General features: G+C 40.1%; 1 protein-coding gene across 2 annotated transcripts in view; it reads left to right on the forward strand.

Moving 5' to 3' along the window:
* The window catches only part of LOC118654202 (vascular endothelial growth factor receptor kdr-like), a 463,598-nt gene that overhangs the window by 213,598 nt on the left and 229,023 nt on the right, over nucleotides 1–20,977 (forward strand). For both annotated transcript variants that reach the window (XM_036305522.1, XM_036305523.1), the window contains exons 11-12: nucleotides 16,986–17,136; nucleotides 20,431–20,551. In XM_036305522.1, the coding sequence (XP_036161415.1) occupies nucleotides 16,986–17,136; nucleotides 20,431–20,551 (272 nt within the window). The remainder of the gene's footprint in view (nucleotides 1–16,985; nucleotides 17,137–20,430; nucleotides 20,552–20,977) is intronic.

Raw genomic sequence — 20,977 nt, forward strand, 5'->3', positions numbered from 1 at the left:
TCCACTCAGTCAGCCTTCTTGTGGTTCTGGATGATGTCCGTTCCGTCTTTTAGTTTTTTTTTGAAGTGGTTGTTCGAGGCAGCAATCTCCGGCGTTAACCTATGCCGCCATCTTGGTTTCTCCTTCAGCCTAGTTTTAATGCCCTATATGAGCAGGCTTAGTATCCCTCTCTTCTGTCTGCTAATTCTAGGATTTCTGTTAGGTACTTAGGTACTGTCCACTCTCAGCCACTGTCTTCTGGGTTTCAGCACCCTGCTTGAAGCTCCAACGGATCCACAGGTCCTCTCTTTGTGTCTGTCTCCACAGGCCTTGGCTGCAAGCAGGTGGGGCCAATCTGCCCTCTTTGCCTGTCTGCTAGCTGTCAGTCTTAATCATTCAAGCCTCTAGGGTTGGTGCTGTTTTGCTTTCAGGGAGTAAAATGAGTTGTTGTTGTTGTTTTTCCTGACCGAGAGCTTCTCCTTCATGAGTTTCCCAAAATATTACTCTGCCCTTGGTTGGTCAGAGGTCCTCGTATGGAGACCAATGGGGCTACCTGGCAACCTGGAGTTTTTATCAATCTGGTTCCCAGAATAGTGGATCAGAGCAGCCCCTCTTCCAATACAGTCACTGAGGGCTCTTTGGGCCTATTCAGACTTGTAAATTTGGCCTCTGACTTTGTTTCCTTTGTAAAGCTCAAAATGCAGGGAGGGTGTGGCAGGCTGTATTACCTGCCTTAGGGCCACTGGGAGGGGCTAGCTCTTCTGGAGAGAAATGGCAGCTTAGGTTTGGAAGCTTAAGAATGACTCAATGCAGGAGTTCTGGCCACGTCTCCCTGCCCTGCTTCCCTCCCCAGCCTCTCCTCAGGCACCTCGAGTCTGTGTCTCTCTCCCTGAGCTGAAGCCTTGGGTGAGTGTTTGGAAGTCAAAAGTCCCATGTTCTGGGTTTAACGGGGGGAAAAAAGCAAAGACAAAACCAAACCAAACCAAAACAACCACAAAACTGCGTGTTTCTCTCCCCCAGCACCTGCTGTTCTGGCCGCCTTTCGGCTTGCCTTTAGGCTGCCTTTCATGGTGCAGGCTTTCATGGCTGTGGTATTAGGTCCAGATTTCCCGGGTGCCAGCAGCCCTGTGGCTTTTCCTTTCCACAGTTGGATGTTACACCTGTTGCCAAGGTACAGGGCTTTGATGCAATGCAGCTTTCTCCTTACCCTCTTGGCCTCTGGTTGTCTGTCCCTCTCAAGCCCAGATGCCCATTCCTACTGTTCTCCAGGTGTCCACTGCCCTTCCTTGTTGTAAATTGTCTCCTCCTAAGCTGTGTCTAATTTGTTAATTCCGGGTGGACGTTCCCCGATTTAGTTGCTTTTCCAGTCTGGCTCCGGGACGAGGTGCATGGCACATCTGCTTATTTGGCCACCATTTTCTCTATCCACTTTCAATATTTCTCACCACTCCCTTCTGGCCTGCAAAGTTTCTGTTGAGAAATCAGCTTACAGTTATATGGGTGCTCCCTTGTAGTTAATTCTCTTGCTGCTTCTAAGATTATCTCTTTGTCTTTAACTTTTGGCATTTTAATTATGATGTGTCTTGATGTGGGCCTCTTAGGTTCATCTTATTTGGGACTCTGTGCTTCCTGGACTTATAAATCTATTTCTTTCAGCAGATAGGGGAAGCTTTCTGTCATTACTGTATTTCTATTTGGGTTTTTATTTGGCCTAAGATGCAGGCTGTGAAAAATTTCCCCAAAAGGAAAGGGCCAGTGCATTGCTAATCAATACAAAGACAAAGAAAATAAAAAGCTGCTCTTCCTTTTAAAGCTTTAGACAAAGAAGGGAGGGTTGTTTTTTTTTTGAGCAGTTGCTGTTGCTAGGTGAAATTGACCAGACATCAGAGGGGTTGTTTTTGTTAGTTCTTCAGAATACAATCCAGGCAGTTGTCTTAGGGAGGTGTCTTATCAGTATTTTTCCAAAGTGTGTAAAACATTCTTAGAGCAAAAGTTATGAAGAGTTCAAAAGCAGCCTGTTTGAAGGGGAGAGCAGAAGGTAACTTTCTACTAATTATCTCTGAGTTGTAAAACCAGCAGGTAGGAGGGATATGTATGTAAGAATGTACCCTTGACAGTAGCTTATCTTGTCCCTAAACTGAGGGGTTGTCTGAACCAGAGGAGCTAACAATCTTGGGGTTTAATTATCATGTGCTTCTCATAAATTGTGAAAGGCTAACAGCGAAGAAAAAGAAAGGCCTTTTTTTCTGTTCTTAGAATTTCTTCAAGTAGGTTTTCTATATCTTGATCTCTCTCTTCTCCTTCCGCACTCCCCCCACCCCCCCATGATGCGAAAGTTGGTAAGCTTAAAATTGTACAAGAAGCTCCTTACATTATCTTCATATTTTTGGATTCTTTTTTTCTTTTTGCTCTTCTGGCTGGGTGTTTTTTGCTTCCTCATATTCCAAATCGCTGATTTGATTCTCAGTGTCTTCTACTCTACTGTTGGTTCCCTGTAAATTATTCTTCATTTCAGTTAGTGTATCCTTCCTTCATTTCTAAGTGGTCCTTTGAAGTTTTCACTAAGATCCTTGAAATTATCATTAAGATCCTTGAAGCTCTCATTAAGTTCCTTGAGCATCCTTATAACTATTGTTTTAAACTCTTTATCTAGTAGTTTTCTTGCTTTAATTTAATTTAGTTCTTTTTCTGGAAATTTCTGTTCTTCCAATTGTGACATGTGTCTTTGTCTATACATTTTGGCTGCTTCTTTGTGTTTTTGTCTATGTATTAGGTAGAGCTGCTATGTCTCCTGGAATTGGTAGAATGGCCTTGTATAATAGGTGTCCTGTAGGGCCCAGTAGCTCAGCCTCCCCAGTCACCTGAACTGGGCACTCTAGGTGGGCCCCTATGTAGGCTGTGTGCAGTCTTGTAGTTGAGCCTTGGTTGCTGTTGGTGTCACTGGGAGGAGGTGACCTCCAGGCCAATTGGTTGTGAGAACCAGCTGTGACCACAGAAGAAGAGCTGCTGTGAAGTAGACATCCTATGGACTAGGACTTGCTTCAGTGAGGCTTTGGTGCTCACCAAGTCTGCTCCTTGAGTATTTCACTTGTGGTATTGTAGAGCTGTAATATGGCATGGTCTGAATCTGTCAACCAGGTGTACTGACTCTGGGGACTCTTGGGAGGTGCAAAGATAGTCACTGCCTGTGCCTGCCTGGGGTCACCTGGCACAAGCTACAGAGCGATTTGCAGATGCCTGCTACTTGTGTTGGGCTAGGAAGTGCCAAAGAGAGGCCAAACTCTGAACCAAGGTAAGCTGCTGTTAGAGCTGGGCATGAGACACACTGAGTCCATCTGTTACTTGTTTGAAAGATTTTAAGAAAATGTTAAGCCTGATCCAGAATAAGCCATTCACATGGAAAAGCTACTGTAAACAACTTGGGTGTGGCTGCAAATTGGGTGGGGTCTCAGGGAATCACCAGGGTGAGGTGAACAGTGTGGGCCAGGTTAATGGGTACTCAGATATGGCACCTTACAGTCAGCTCTGTGGTGGGAGAAGTCTCAGCATAGGAACAATGACATCTATGAGCACTTTTTCTAGGAGAAAGCTGCCCCTAAATTCTTCCCCTGATGCCTTCAATTTAGTTCCTCCTCGTATGCCCCTGAAATTTTTCAATCTGCTTCTCCTGCACTGGAGCTCAGAGGTAGTGAGTCTGAGTAAGTCCCTGCACTGGTCCTTTAAGAGTAATTACCTGGGACTCCAGCAGCCTCCATGTCACTCAGCCACAATTCCTACTGGTTTTTACAGCCCAAGGTTATGGGAACCTCTCTTCCAAGCATTGGAACCCTGGGCTGAGGAACCTGGTGTGGGACTGGGACACCTTGCTCCTCATGGGAGGCCTCTACAGTCAAGACATCCTTCCTGATTTAAAAGTCTGCTACATATGGATGTCGGACCAGCCGTTTCTGTGCCTCTGTCCTTCCTACCTTTCTCAGTGTGCTTTCTTATTTAATTATCTAGTTGTAGGACTTCCATTCAGCCAGATTTCAGGTCGTTCTGAACGGTAGTTGTCCTGTATTTTAGTTTTAATTTTGATGTGGTTGTGGAAGGATGCAGGTACCATGTTTACCTATGCCACCATCTTGGTTCATATCGCTCTAGGGCAATGGTTCTCAACCTGTGGGTCGCGACCCCTTTGGGGGTTGAACGACCCTTTCACAGGGGTCGCCTAAGACCATCAGAAAACATATATATAATTACATATTGTTTTTGTGATTAATCACTATGCTTTAATTATGTTCAATTTGTAACAATGAAATTGGGGGTCACCAAAACATGAGGAACTGTATTAATGGGTCACACCATTAGGAAGGTTGAGAACCACTGCTCTAGGGTATTTCTAACCTACAAAAATTAAACTGTACCTATCTTGTGTGACTCTGAAAGGCAGATAATAAAAATTGAAGGGAATCAGTTTCTGGCTAAATATAAGGAAGAACTGTGCCTTTTAAACAATAAAACATATTTCAAAATATATTAGAAAGCTTAGTAATCAAACAGTATAGTATTGTCATAATAATAGACACACAAATCAGTGGAAGACAATGCAGAGCCCAGAAATAGACCCACACATATATGGTTAATTAATTTATACAATGCAAACAAGAATATACAATGGGGAAAGGACTGTCTTAAATAAATGGTATTGAGAAAACTGGACTACTTATCTTAGACTATATTACAAAATTAACTCAAAATGTATTAAAAACTTCAATGTAAGACTTGAAACCATAAAACTCCTAGAAGAAAAAATAGAAGATAAGCTCTTTGACATTGATCTTGGCAATGCTTTTTTTGGACGTGACTCCAAAAGCAAGAGAAACAAAAGCAAGAAATATGACTTGTCTTTCTCTGACTGACTTATTTCACTTAGCATAATACTCTTAAGGAAAGACAAGTATTACATGATCTTACTCATATGTGGAATCTAAAGAACAAAATAGATCCAGAGGCATAGAAGAATGGAACAGATTGACTAATTTCAGAGGGAAAATGAAGGTGGAGATGGGTGGGGAGAGATTAATCAAAGAACTTATATGCATGTATGCATAACCCATGGACACAGACAATAGTGTGGTGAAGGCCCAGGGGGACAGGAGCAGGGTTGAGGGGTTCAATGGGGAAAAAAGAGGACACATGTAGTACTTTCAATAATATAGATACATTTAAGAAAATAAATAAATAAATATGGCAACACCAGACTAAAAAGCTTCCGCACAATGAAGCAAATAATCAACAAAGTGAAAAGACAATCTATTGGCCTAGCGGGTGTGGCTCAGTTGGTTGAGCATTATCCCTTGCACCTGGAGGTTGCTGGTTCGATTCCTGGTCAGGGCACATTCCCAGTCTGCAGGCTCAATCCCCAGTGGGGGTGTGCAAGAGGCAGCAACTTGAGGTTTCTCTCACATCCATGTTTCTATCTCTCTCTCCCTCTCCCCTCCTCTCTCTCTAAAACCAATTTAAAAAACAGTCTTCCAAATGGGAGAATATATTTGAAAATCATATATCTGATAAAAGGTTAATATAAAAAATATATAAAAACTCAATAAAAACATCAAAACAAACAATCTAATTGAAAAAATGGGAAGAGGATTTGAAAAGACATTTTTCCAAGGAAGACACACGGATGGCCAACAGGTACATAAAACGATGTTCAACATCACTAATTGTCAGGGAAATGCAAATCAAAACCACAATGAGAAATTATCTCACAACTGTCAGAATGTCTATTATCATAAAGATAAGATAACAAATGTTAGCTAGGATGTGGGGAAGATGGAACCCTCGTGAGCTCTTGGAATATAAATTGGTGAAGGCACTATGGAAAACAATATGGAGGTTCCTCAAAAGATTAAGAATAGAACTACCACATGATCCAACAAATCCACTACTAGGTGTTTATCCAAAGAAAATAAAAATACTAATTCAGAAAGATATATTTACACCTATGTTCATTGCAGCATTGTTTACAATATCCAAGATATGAAAACAACCTAAGTGTCCTCAATGGATGAATAAATTTAAAAAGATGTGATATATGAAAATATATAAAAATATGAAATAGACAGAACCTAGACACAGAACCTAGAGACAGAAGAACTTCGCTGGAGAGAACATGGCAAAAGATCCTGGAAACTGGCCACAGAACCTAGAAACAGAACCTAGCAAGAGAACCTGGCTGAAGAACCTAGAGACAGAACCTGGCTACAGAACCTGGATAGAACATGGCAAGAGAACCTGACTAGAACCTCGTGACTGAACCTGGCTGGAGAACCTGGACAGAACCTGGCTGGAGAACCTAGCGAGGGAACATGGCTACAGAACCTGGCTGGAGAACCTAGCAAGAGAACATGGACACAGAACCTGGCTGGAGATCCTAACCAGAACTTCGCTGGAGATCCTGAACAGAACTTGGCTGGAGATCCTAGACAGAACTTGGCTGGAGATTGTGGCTAGAGAACCTGGCAAGGCTGCTGATCAACTGAATGCTGTCTCCGTGTCATTCCTTCTTTGCCGACTCCGTCCACACCTTTGGGGACCCCTGGATCTGCTGGGGTTGGACCCCAGCAAAGTGATGAATAGCAAGAACCTACAACCAAGATTACTCTACCCAGCAAAGCTGTTATTTAGAATTGAAGGTCAGATAAAGAGCTTCACAGACAAGAAAGAGCTAAAGGAGTCCATCACCACCAACCCAGTATCACATGAAATATTGAAGGGTATTATTTAAAAAGAGAAAGAAGGGGGAGGAGGAGGGATAAAAAATATGAACAATAAAATGGTAACACATATCTATCAACAGCCAAACCTAAATAAATAAAAATCAAAATAAATGAACAAAAAATCTAATAAAAAAATAAACTGGTGAATAAAAAAGAATCAGAAGAATGGAAGCATGGAACAGATTGACAAATCTCAGAGGCAAGGGTGGTGGGGTGGGAAGAGATTAACCAAAGATCTTACCTATGGACACAGTAAGTTGGTGAAGGCCTGCGGTGGGGCAGGAACCGGGTGGAGGGGACAATGGGGGGCGGGGAATGGGGACATCTGTAATACTCTCAACAATAAAGATTTAAAAAAAAAAATGAAATATAAAGAGCACATGTATATAATATATGTTATAATATGCTTTATATAAATAATGTGTGTATATATGTATATAGACACACACAATGAAATACTACTCACCCATAAAAACGATGAAATATTGCTCCATGTGACAACATGGATGAACCTTGAGGATATTGTGCTAAGTGAAACATGTCAGTTATATGTGGATATAAACAACAATAAATAAACAAAACTAATAAAATAGTGTATATCAACTTAAAACAAAACAACAACAAAATTATCAGGGAACATAAACACTATATAAAACTAAATAAAATCCATCATTGTGTCAGTCCTCTTTCCCTCTCCTCCTTATGAGTTATTTAGGACACATTGACATCTAAGTCATGTTCAAGCAGCCTAACAGTTCCACTGTCCCTTCCCATCTCTCAGTTCTGTGTTCCCTGCACCTAACTAGTGTCAAAATGTTTTGTGGGTCATTGGGATGTCTGAAGAAAAGGATGGGGCCAGGCAGGCCTCTGGAATTATCAGTTTAGCTTTTCCAAAGCTGTTCCTGTTCCTTTCAGTGTCCTTTCTTAGCTAGAGAGATACAAGCAGCTATCACTCACACCTTGGTAAGATGATTCTTTTGAGTTCAAATGGAGCCAAAGGAATCAGTCAGCCAAGTGGATGAATGCTGAGAGGAGCTTTGTGGGAAGGCCTGGGTCAAGGGGACTAATTCTGAACAAGTGAGAACCTGTTTTCTCCTTGAACAGTAGATAGAATCCATGTGTACTTGTGACTCAGAGCCTTACCTCTCAGGCAGACCTTTGGAATCCCCTGCTAGGTATTGCATGCTAAAAAATTCATAAAATCTATTTTATCACCCTGAAAGTAGGTAGAGAAGATGAGGAGACAGGGGAATAGGGCATAGGGATTTTGTCAAAAATCCTGTGTGTCTTGGCTAGTTTTTAAAATTCTCTCCCTCTTCCTCTGTCTCTTTCTCCTTCCTCCCATTGCTTGGGAGAAAGAGAGGCAGCAGAAATAACAGGACTCTTCTTTCCATCACTCAAAAAAATTCATTTATTTTTATGGCCAAGTAAAATTGCATTTTATATATGTACTACATTGTCTTTGTCCCCTCATCTATTTTTAAAATTGTATAACATGCTCATGTATTTTTTTTATGTTTTCCTGTCAAATAATGACATTTCTCTAGAAACATACTGCTTTAGCAAAATTATTTTTAACTATGTAAAAATGCTGAGCAAAAAATGCAAAATTATCTTTTCTTATGACACTTGAAATGCATGTTTTATTTTTAAATTTATTTTTCAATTTTAGTTTACATTCACTATTATTTTGTATTTGTTTCCATAGCACAGTGGCTAGACAGTCGTATACTTTACAAAGAAATCTCCCTTATATTTCCATGTGTCTATTGATGAGCAAAGGGTTGCTTTCATATCTTGGCTATTGTAAATAATACTGCAATGAACATAGGGGTGCATATATCTTTACAAATTAGTGTTTTAGATTTCCTTGAATATATATCCAGAAGTGGAATTGCTGTGTAATAAGGTAGTTCTATTTTTAAGTTTTTTGAGGAACCTCCATACTGCTTTCCATTATGACTGCACCACCTTACAATCCCACTAATGGTGCATAAGGGTTCTTTTTTCTCCACATCCTTGCCAATAATTATTGTTTGTTGATTTATTTATGATAGCCATTCTGACAGGTGTGAAGTGATATCTCAATGTGATTTTAATTTCCATTTCTCTAATGATTTGTGACATTGAGCATCTTTTCATATGTCTATTAGCCATCCATATGCCCCCTCTGGAGAAGTGTCAGAGAAGGCATATTCAGGTTTTCTGCTCATTTTTAATTGGATTGTTTGTTGTTGTTGTTGTTGTTGTGTGTGTGTGTGTGTGTGTGTGTGTGTGTGTGTGTGTGTGTTTTATTTTGGTATTGAGTTGCATAATTTCTTTATAAGTTTTGGATATGAACCCCTTATTGGCTATATCATTGGCGAATATCTTCTCCCATGAAGTTGCCTATTTATTTTATTGATGGTTTTTATTGCTATAAAAAACCTTTTTAGTTTGATGTAGTCCCATTCATTTATTTTTTCTTTTGTCTCTCTTGCCTGAGTAAAATAGAATATTACTCAGCAATAAAAAAGAATGAAATCTTACCATTTGTGACATGGTGGACCTCAAAGTTTTTTTTAAAATCTCTATTGTTGAAAGTATTACATATGTTCCTCTTTTTCCCCCATTGACCTTTTTTGCCCCCCCTACCCTCCACCTAGAAGGTACTATGCTAAGTGAAATACAGCAGAGAAAGACAAATAGCATATGGTTTTACTTATACATGGAATTTAAAGAACAAAATGAAAGAACAAACAAAATAGGAACAGATTCATAGATAATTAGAAGGCGGCCAGTGGGGCAGGACTGGGCGAGACAAGCCAGATACACCCTGGAGCCAACCTCCTGCAGTCTCTCCCCGGGATCTGTAGAGTGAGCGGTGCCTCTGGCAGGTGGGGTCCCTTAGCCTGGGCTGTGGGGATCGGGCCAAAACCTGCTCTCTCCAACACCCTTCCAGAGGTCCTGGAGTGTGAGAGGGCACTCTGCAAAGTTGCTATGTACAGGGTGTGGAATGCAAATGCAAGTGTGCAGTAAACCAGATTCAGGGCCAACAGTGCCCCAGCAACAACATAACCCACAGCCAAAGGTGGAATCACGCGGCTCACGAGGAATTTGGCTCCCTCATCTCTGGTTTTGGGGTGCATCATCCAAGAATCTCCGCTGCCAAGTCACTGCAGCTCGGTAGCTTCTGCATTGAGCATTGCCCCCTGGTGGTCATTGCTGCGTGTCATAGCAACCGGTCAGATGGTTGGATACTTAGCATTTTAGCTATATATATATATATAAAATATTCCCTGTGATGTACATTACATTGCAGTGACTTATTTACTTTATAACTAGAATTTGTAGCTCTTATCCCTTTCAATTTTTTTACCCATGCCATCATCCCACTACTCTATGGCAAGCTTCAGTTTGTACTCTTTATCAATGACTCTGTTTCTGTTTCCAGCAGCCTTATGTTAAAGTTGGGAATGATGAAGAAATTGGCCAAGGTCACTCAGCTTGCTAATGGAAGAATCTGGAAAGAGCCCAGACTCATGTGTTCCAGTTCTGAATAGCTGTCTCACCAATTTAGAACTGTGATTCTTACAGTCCATAACTAACCTAGTTAGCTGAATTGGGAAAACCCAATTTTCCCTACTGTGTGTTTCCTTTACTCTCACACTACTGTTAGTCTCACAACACTTCTGACACCAGATGTGTGGGTGTTCTTCCCCCACCAAGCAATTCTGTGACACCAGCTAAATGTCCTACAATTTACCACAATCTGACACTATCCACTTGGAAATAGCATCAGGTCCCATAGTTTAAGAGCTCAGTCTCATAAGGAAGCTCCCACTTTAGGTGTCAATCACAAGTCTCCAAATTACCCACAACTTCTGTCTGACTGGGCTACACATTGGATTTTCCCATGACCCCCTCCTTAGGTTTGATTAATTTTCTAGAGTGGCTCACAGAAGTCAGGAAAACACTTACTTGCATTTGCCAGTTTATTAAGGGATATGATAAAGGATGCAGATGAACAGCAAGATAGAAAGATACATAGAGAAAGATGAGGAAGGATACCTGTGGAGTTGGGATCACCTTCCCTTCATGTAGATATGTGCTCACCAACTTGGAAGCTCTTTGAGCTCAATATTAGTAGGACTTTTATGTAGGGATGATCAATTTTATGTACTTGCAGCCCCTTACCCCTCTCTGGAAGATGGGGGTTGAGGCTGGAAATTCCAAGCTTCTAATGATGGTTTGGTCTTTTTGTTGAGCAGCCCCCATCTTTGAGCCATCAAAGAGCCCACCCAGAGTTTCCTGATTAAAACAAAAGGCACTCCTATCACCCAGGAAATTCTAAGGTATTCAGGATCATCAGCTTCATTTATGGAACCAGGGTCAAAGACCAAATATTATAACAAAAAAATGTTCCTAGTGCTTTAATCGCTTGGGAAATTACAAGGATTTTAGGAGTGTTGTAAATTCACACTGACCTATGTACTTGCGACAGGTGACTGCTTATGATGTTTAGATTAAGGGAACAGATAATTACTGTAAGAGTGAGTGTTTTATTTTCAATTCAGAGAAAGGCCATTTCTGTTTTCTTAATTACACATTACTTGAGATGATTAAATCCTGAACCCTTTTGTTGGGGCCCCTGTAATTTTAAGAAAATCCTAGCTACTCCTATCAGTTTGAAGTTTTAAAATTGTTTTCAGGAATTGCCTTTCTAGACATGTGAAGCAGAAGCAACACAATCTATCCTCTTAGGGTTCTGAACCTGAGTAGCATCATTAATCTCAGCAGTTTCTCTTCACTAGACAAGCGTCCAGACCAATCTGTAAAGTACTTTTGGGCACATGGTCTCGCTTTATCCTCATGACTATTTTGAAATATGATTTTTGTCCCTCTTCTTCATAAAAATCATGAGATGTAGGAACTGTTGTTATCCCATTTTAAAGATGAGATTGAGGCATAGAGAGGTTAAGACGCTTGCACAAGGTCTCAGAGCAGGCAAGGGGCAGAGCTAAGATTTTAACCTATGCAACGCTTCCAAAGGCCATGCTCTCAAACATGGAAAGCTCCAATGGGAAATTTCTTAAACATGGAAAACCCCAATGGGGTGTTTCTCAAACATGGAAAACTCCAGTGAGTATCTTGAACATGATCTGTGAGGTTCTTTCCAGTGGCTTTTCTGGAAACCCCTGCCTTTCCAAAAGGCCCCAGAAGTGCCTTGATAAGACTAGAAAAGAAACAGTTTCCATCACTGTCTAAGATCTGGGGAAACAACCTACTTGGTGAGCACATTGCAGCCGTGGGCAAACTACGGCCCGCGGGCCGGATCCGGCCGTTTGAAATGAATAAAACTAAAAAAAAAAAAAAAAAAAAAAAAAGACCGTACCCTTTTATGTAATGATGTTTACTTTGAATTTATATTAGTTCACACAAACACTCCATCCATGCTTTTGTTCCGGCCCTCCGGTCCAGTTTAAGAACCCATTGTGGCCCTCGAGTCAAAAAGTTTGCCCACCCCTGGGCTAGGGCATCTCAGTCCACTTTCTAAGCCTTTCTAATAAATTTTCTGTTAAGTTTCTTGGAGCGTGTCAGAGGTCTTGTCACAGGCTCCAGAAGAAAAGATAATTTCACTGGGGAGCTCTTGCCATAGCTAAAAGAATGCTGGGGAATGTGACCGTAGTTACCAGAGGACAGGGTCCTGGCCTTGGAGTTACACAACTCTTAAATCCAAATCCTAGCTCAATCACTAGCTGTATGGCCTTTGTCAATCCATGAATATTTTGAGCTTGTTTTCCTTGTCTTAAATGTGGATAAAATCAACTACCAAATGGAATTTTAAGGAATAAACAAGATGATATATGCAAAGCCTTATTACAGGGCCCTGGCACATAGTAGTTGGACCAGAAATCTCTCTGGTCTCTGAGAATGAAAGCATGGCATAATACATGGAGCTTCACACAGTTTTGGAGTTTGACAGAATTCTGCTTCACTGGTTCATAGCCATGTCACTTTGGGAATATCTTTTAACTTAGAGTGCCAGTTTACCTTTTCTTTTAAATAAAGAAAACAATACCTATTTCTAATGGTTGCTATGAGGACTGAATAAGTTACTGCATTAAAATACCTGGCATAGAGTAAGCCCTATGTAAGCAGCAACCTCTTGTATTATGAACAAAGTGTCTAGTACATTACAGGCTGGCATCCCATAAATGTAACTTTTCTTCTCTCTTCAGAAAGCAATTCTGGCCAGTCAGATAGTTCAAGTTGTCTGCCATTTGACTACTGCTCAATCTTAATTTTTTTTTCCTGATCTAAATAGGAAGCTTCTCAAATACGTTTTTTTTTAATATATATTTTATTGATTTTTTACAGAGAGGAAGGGAGAGGGATAGAGAGTTAGAAACACTGATGAGAGAGAAACATCGATCAGCTGCCTCCTGCACACCCCCTACTGGGGATGTGCCCGCAACCAAGGTACATGCCCTTGACCGGGATCGAACCTGGGACCCTTCAGTCCGCAGGCCGACGCTCTATCCACTGAGCTAAACCGGTTAGGGCTCAAATACATTTTTTAAAACAACTCTCCTCACTCAACCCTGCAATACACATAATAATGCACAATTAGCTTACTTCTTTATTGGAATTGTGGTGCTCAGGCTGGCATAAAAAATTGCTGTTGGGATCTTCTCCATGATTCTTTGCACATTTAAATAATATTTATTACCATTCTAGGATCACTCAATGATGTCACTATTTGAAAATATTTCTATGACTAAAGAAAGTGGGTGGGCATTCTTAAAGTGCTCAGCTCTGTGGCATCTTGAGACAACTTGCCCCAACTTAGTTATTTTTAATTCCAAAAGAAACGGTAACTAGAATTAGCTTAAGCAATCAGTGGTGGCTTTCTGGGCTACCAAGTGCCAACCATGATGGTTTACCCAACCAAATTTGAAGGACATAATTAAATAATATGTATATTTGGAGTTATTATATAAGAACTAGCCTTCTGAGTCATTTGGGGCCTTCTTGACATGTTTGTGATTCAGGGGAACCATAAAACAATGGTCGGAAATGGGACTGTTGTCACTCTCATGTGGATGTAAATACATTTAAAACAATGGATCCCATGGCTGTGAAAAGAGTAGGTATTTGGTCCTGAGCTTCCACTGTCTGCCTGAAGCTCCAAAAGACATTCTTAGGAAAGCCAAGAACTCTGAGGAATAAAAATCCTTTTGTAACAATATTGTTGTACAAGCAGTGCCTTATTCACTACCTGATATTCATTACACATTACTTGAGATGATCAAACCCACGAGGGTTTATAGCACCCATGAGGCACTCAAGACATACTTATTGAATGAGTTAAGAATCATGTAGACTCAAACAGCCACAAAAAATCCTATTGAAGGAAAAACAATAACTATTAAAATTCAGTCCACTCCTGGTCTTACAGATTGGGTAACTGAAGTTCAAGAGGGGAAGACACTGACTCAAGGTCACAGTGACCTAAGCATACTTGACCTGTTCTAAGATGAGTATGCCTGCAACTCTAGATATGTTTATGATAAAGGGACTTAGAATTATGATTGGGAGAAGATACACCTGTCCTAGTGTTTTCAATCAGTGGTTATATGAATTTAAATGTTCCAGAGCTTTAAAGAGTGATACTAACCCTGCTAGACTTAATTCTCCACCTGTACTCTTTGGGTTAAGCTTGATTTTTATTTCATATATCCATTCATCCTCTCATTCTCAGGTGTATTTATTTTTCATGAAACATCAACCAAAAGCAAATGTTATTAATTATTCCCACAGTCCTTTGGAAAGGAAATAGGTCTATTACCCCATTCAGCATTGAAAGACAAAGACCCCAACCCTGTTTTTGACATGTCGGTCATATGTTCCTTCATTCCTTAATACTAGAGCCAAGATTGTGCTCAATGAAGAAGAAAAAATCTCTGAGATCATGGAAAATGGGGAAAATACATGTTGATCCTAAAATTAATTTACCAGAGGAAATCCTGTGACTGTCCTTATTTTACTTGCTTCAAACAAAGGAAAGGGAGTAGAACAAGGAAATTGTGTGAAGGGGAGGTGGGACTGACTCCATATGGAGCCAGGAATAGACATTCTATTGCTAGAGGTAGTCATTGTGAGGACCACAGGTTCAAGGGCAGTATTACTCTCAGCCAGAGACACACATTTATATTCGCAGTTCTTTTCCTAGAATTTGGTGTTTCACAGGCTAAAAGAGCCAACTTTCTAGTTATTCCACTCTCATCAAGAGATATGTAAAGAAGGTGAGAACCCTTTTAGAGTTTGATGTAACAGCCACAAGAAGCAGGAAAGGAAAGATATTGCTGATCTTGGACTACAAGCTAAAGTTGGTCAGTCCTGGGAGGGGAGAAGGAGAGAGCAGGAGAAAAATTGGAGGCAGATTGCCAAGGGAGAATCAGTGGGCAACAGTTTGTGTTTATAATCCCCAGGAAATAAAAGCATTAGACAAGGCTGAAAGAAACCTGCTTAGTCTGCCCTCCAACCCATCATGTTGAGAATTTTTTGTTGTGAATGTAGTAAAGGCCTGTCAGTTAACTCTTACATTTTCTAGGAAGAAGCACAACTCAGATTAGTTTTAAATAGAAATGCTCAAACTACCAAACCATATCCCCACTTTTTATAAGATTTGAGGATCTTGCAGCAACTTTAGAGACAGCAACATTGGAAAGCAGAGTGGAATTTTGCTCTATCACATGACACAGGACTCTGGACTAACACTTTTAAACATGAATTTATTGAGCCCTTACAATGCACCTAGCACTGACTGTACTAAAATAAGGAGGTAAAGTGGGGAGAAACACTGATAAGAGTTTCAGCTGTTACTGAGTTTCTGTTCTTGTAGTGGTTGGTGGAATGTGGAAGTAAGGGAGAATGAGAGTTCAAGTATGATATATGGGTTTCTGACTGAGGTGACTGAAAAGATTACTGAAATTACGATGAATGGGGTGAAGGGGAAATGAGTTTTATATTTGAATGGAGGCACAGTGTAGTGTTTATAAACCTGAGTGCTTGAGTCATATTATCTAGGTTTAATTGCTCACTCTACCAACCTTGGGCAAGTTACTTCATCTCTCTGCATCTCAGTTTATTCATCTGTAAAATAGGGCTAACAGAAGTGTATTCCTAGTGGGATGTTATGAAGTTAAATGAGATACTATCTATAAAAAGCACTTAAAAGCAGTTCCTAAGACTTGGTAAGTGCTATATATGCTTGATATTTATTATTATTATTAGAAATATTGAGTTTGTGATGTTTATAGGACAGAGAAGGCTTTAGAGCTAGACTATCAGAGTTCATAACCCAGCTCTTCCAGTTACTTAGCTGAGTGACTTTCTGAAAACTACTTAACATTTTAATTTCTTTATCTGTGAGTAGGGATAAACACAATATCAACTTCACAGGGTGAGGGTTAAATGAATTCATTTGCATAAAGTGCTCCAAGCAATGCCTTGCACTTAGTTCAGTTAATTATTATTAGTATTAGTAGCATTGATGTTATTAGTATTATCTTTCAACTAGAGAAGTAAAGCAAGCAGTTGGATATATAGGTAGGGAACCCAGAAATGAGATTCCTGCAAATCATGCAGAACTCTGTTATTGTTGTTGGTTGTCTTAAATCCAAAGACAAATAATAAATGTTACTGAAAATAAAAAAAGCCTACTGTTAGCTTTTGCAATTAAGTTCAACATATAACTCTTAGGCACTGACTTTGTGCCCAGGGTGCAGAGGTGAACCTGATGTCAGTCCTGCCTTTAGTAAACTACCAATCCAAAATACTATTTTGAAATCCACACCTTCTGCCACTTGGAGCCTTGGATTTACTTCTCTTCAACAGGGCTCTATTGTGCCTACAAGAGGTGAAATATTAAAAATAATCACAAGTAGGGCACAGGATTTACCAACCAGGTCATGCTTTAGTGCAAGCATGGAATGTTAGATGTCTCTGTTGCATCAGATATTAACCTTTAAGTTGATGGATCATGGGGATGACATGGGGGAAGGGTCTATTCATGGGGAGGGACCAGGATAGGTAGTGAGGAGAAGGCTCTTAGAAAGCTAGGGGCAGCAAGTATTTTTAAACTGATGTAGAAATATTTCAACATTCTAACCATTGGGATTCCTGTAATGGTAGTACAGCTAAAATATCAGCCCTGATGTGGGACCTTAATATCTGTCATTTTCTCCTCTTGTCCAGAAAAACCCAAGATCTACGAGAAGGATACAGATTTGAAGAACATTCAGCCAATACTCCTAGGCAGTGAGAACATCCTTCGCTGTACAGCAAGTGGCCTGCCTGTGCCCTCCTTTATGTGGGCTTGGGAGCCCTGCAACCAGGAAGATGATCTGTAAGTGACTTGTAGGCCAAAGGACCCGGCATGGTCTTGAGGTTTACTGTTGCAGGCACAAAGGACTGGCAGTCTTAAGAACTTACCAGAAGATTTTCTCTTCCATATGATATCACAGGTGCTGTCAGTGATCTTGGAATGGGGCCTGGATTCTAAAAGAAGAGGTAGTACTCCAATAGCCACCAAACACCAGGTTTTGGCCAATGTCACAGCCTCAAATTAGAGGTTGAAGTAATTGTTATGGTTCACAGGCCTGAGAAATTTAGATTGTGATTGAAGATTTAAGTGGAAGAGAAATAGAATAGGGCAGGTTTCCAAATATTTGTCATTGCATGGAAAAAAATCAGTAATGGGGTTAAAAAGTGGACATGTCTCACTGGTTTGAGAACTGTTTACATTATAAACCTGATTGAATTAATAATCCCACAATGGGAAAATCTGTTAGCAAGTAGAATTTTTAGATCACAGCACACTCATTTAGCCTTCTGTGACTCTACTGTAGAAGGTAGGACAGAGATTCTTCTTCCCCAGTAACAAATGGAGATATGGAGGCTTAGGGAGATAAATGACTCACTTGACACAACACAGAAGTAAAGAGAGATGTCACAAAGAGAGCCAGGCATCCTGACTCTTACCTCTTAAGAGCTTCCATTTATAAAAGCCTTATCATATGCTTGGAACATATTAGATACTTTGATTTTTGCTCTGTGGCAATAAACTCTATTTCAAAGTGTCTGTTTCAGTCACCTCTGGGACAATGAGTCACCTGTGGCCCCTATAAGAATTAGAAAAAAGATACTGGCCAGGATACCTCAGCTAGTTAGAGTGTTGTCTCAATATGCCAAAGTTGTGGATTTGATCTCCAGTCAGGGCACATAAAATAAGCAACCAATGAACGCACAACTAAGTGAAACAACAAACTGATGTTTCTCTCTATGTGTGTCTCTCTTCCTCTCTTTCTCTCTAAAAAAAAAAAAATCAATCAATAAATTTTTAAAAATTAGAAAAAATAAAAGGAAAATTTAGAGAAGTGAAGTGATTTCCCCCAAGTCCCAGAATAGTCCGTATTTAAGAAAACTTCATTAATGCTCATCCATCTCCTAACACAAAACCTCCCTACAGGCTTGACATATATGACAAACTCTCTGCTTTGCCATAACTCTGAAAGAGTGGGGAGGACAGTCCACTCAGGTTTCTGTTGTTGTCTGAAGGATGACATATTAGCTGACCAGGGGAGTTCATCATATTAGCTCACTGATGCACTGTGCTAAAGGTTGAGTTTTAGGAACATGGTAATGAATTAGGGGGTATCACTAGGGGATATTTAAACTCTGAACAGGCATGTCTAGGAAATCCAATTTGGAAGGCCCAGAGCATTAAGACGTGGCCTTGGTTTTAAGGGAAATTAAGGGGATCTAGTTATCAGACCAAGGCCTAGATCTTCAAATAGAAGTGCTGGCAGCCTATGTCTCACAGGTACTTTTCAGCCAGCTCTTATAAGAAAGCTCCACTCAGTTGCTTCCTGCCTACACATACGTACTTGGAGAGCATACTTTTCTCTTCTCAGTAGGCACCAGGATAAGATTTTTGGATAGGGAGAATAACAGTGGTCCTAGCCACTTGCTTATTTTGGTTCTGCCCTGCTGCCTTTCCTTGCTCTGACATTCTATAATTCCCAAGTGACTTCCATTGTTCTCACTTAGCTGAGATGCAGTAAATCCAGTTACTTTTTTTGTTGTTGCACCTTTCTACTTGGAAGAAAAGAGGAGGATATAGTGAATGCTTCCCCTGATAAAATGCCTTTTCCACCCGGCTAGTGTGTCTCAGTGGTTGAGCATCCACCTATGAACCAGGAGGTCAGGATTTGATTCCCAGCCAGGGTGTATGCCTAGGTTGATGGCTCAGTCTCCAGGGTGTACAGGAGGCAGCTGATCAATGATTCTCTCTCATCATTGATGTTTCTATCTCTCCCTTCTTCTCTGAAATCAATAAAAAAATTTTTTAAAAAAGAAAATGCCTTTTCCAAGTGTCTCTCAACAAAGTTTTCATTAAGTAAACATTTATTGAGTACCTCCTCTATTTTAGAAACCATACTGGTCCATATTTCTCACATTTATATGAAAATTGAATGCAGCAAATAGTAGCCATATCATGAGTTTTCTTACAGATTCAAATCTTGATTGTACATAAATGACAAAAAAGGAGTATAAGGGGGCAGGACTTACTTTGAATAAAAAAACGACATATTTTAGAAAACAAAGATTTTATGAGGGAAAAATACTTAACCTCAGACTTAAACAACAGGAGCCAGCTATGCAGTTATGCAACAGAAATATAATGCATAACCAGTCTACCAGTCTACTTGTAGACTGTGTCTACCATTCTAAGCCACATATGTAACTTTGAATTTTCTAGTAGCTGCATTATACAAAGTAAAAAAAGCAAATTTTTAATGCTGTATTTAACCCAGTATATAAAAATATTGTCATTTCACAACCAATCAATATAAAATATAAATGAGATATTTTCAGTATTTTGTCATATTGTCTTTGAAACTTTGTGTACAGTCTATACTTACAGAACATTTCAAGTGCTTATTAAGATCTCCAAATAAGTCCACAATGTAACTAATATTAGCTCCATTTAAGTTGTGACAACTGTTAAACTAAGTCTCAGAAAAGGGGAAGTGAGCTATAAGAAGCCACACAAGCTGGCAGTGCTTGAATGGAATTGCAGTTTTGCTGAGTATAAGTGTAGTACATTATCATTCCCTGTAGTAATCTGCTTTTCTGGATATCTTGGCTGATCAACAGCTCCCCAGAACTCTCATAAACCTCTTCTCTTTGCTTAAGGTTCAGAGTAAGAAAATTCATTCAGGAGGAGACATCAGTGAAGGAGAATTTTATAGGGCTTCATATTCTATATCAGCCTAGAAAAGTGGGTATAGATTAATAACAATAATACTCTTATGCTCATGGACTTTTAGCCACACAGGAATCCTTGCTCCTCTGATGTGTCAGGCATGTTGCTAGCTCAGGACCTTTACATTTGTTCTACCCTTCATCTGTAATTGTCTTCCCCAGAAATCTTTGTGACAATCTTTATGACTCATATTTGATTTCTTGTAGGACTCTGTTCAAATGTCACCTCCTTAGATAGGCCTTCCCTGAGTATTTTGTCTTCTAAATTTTTGTGATATCTTCGTAGATTAGAAGACACACTATCTGCAGTACTTGTTATGCTTTATACCCTTTTTATTGACTAGACTGTAAATGCAATCTCATTCTTTCCCAGGTGTATGGAACGAGGCAAGCGGATCCAGCTTTCTGATGAGACTCTGAAAAATTATCTCCCTATAGGCAACAGGATCCTGTCCATTGAAGATATGGTAGTGACAAATGGAGAAAGAACAAAGGTATATCACTGGGAGTTGCTGTAGTAAGAGACCTCATAAACTGTACATGAGTGGGGCTGCTAGTCATACACTTGATGTTAAATTCTAGGAATGCCTGAGACCTAGGGTCTGGTTGAAGACTGTTAATTATTTGTACACGGGGGTGGGGGGGTTCCTCAGCCCAACCTGCACCCTCTCCAATCTAGGAGCCCTCAGGGGAGCCCTCTACAATCCAGGAATTTATGTCTGTCTTTGCAATCATATGAGCGAATTGTCTGAGACCCCCAACCCAGTTTGGTTTGTTGCTCACAGAATAATAGAGGCATTTTTTTTCTTTGCTCCATTGGTGGAGATTTCCTGGAAGTTTCAGGATATCTTCCCTTTAATTTTTCCTAGACACTCTGATTTTACTTATGTCTCTCACCTTTGCTTTCCCTCCATCCCCCA

This window comes from Myotis myotis, unplaced genomic scaffold (assembly GCF_014108235.1).
Source record: "Myotis myotis isolate mMyoMyo1 unplaced genomic scaffold, mMyoMyo1.p scaffold_m19_p_4, whole genome shotgun sequence".
NCBI classification, from domain to species: Eukaryota; Metazoa; Chordata; class Mammalia; order Chiroptera; family Vespertilionidae; genus Myotis; species Myotis myotis.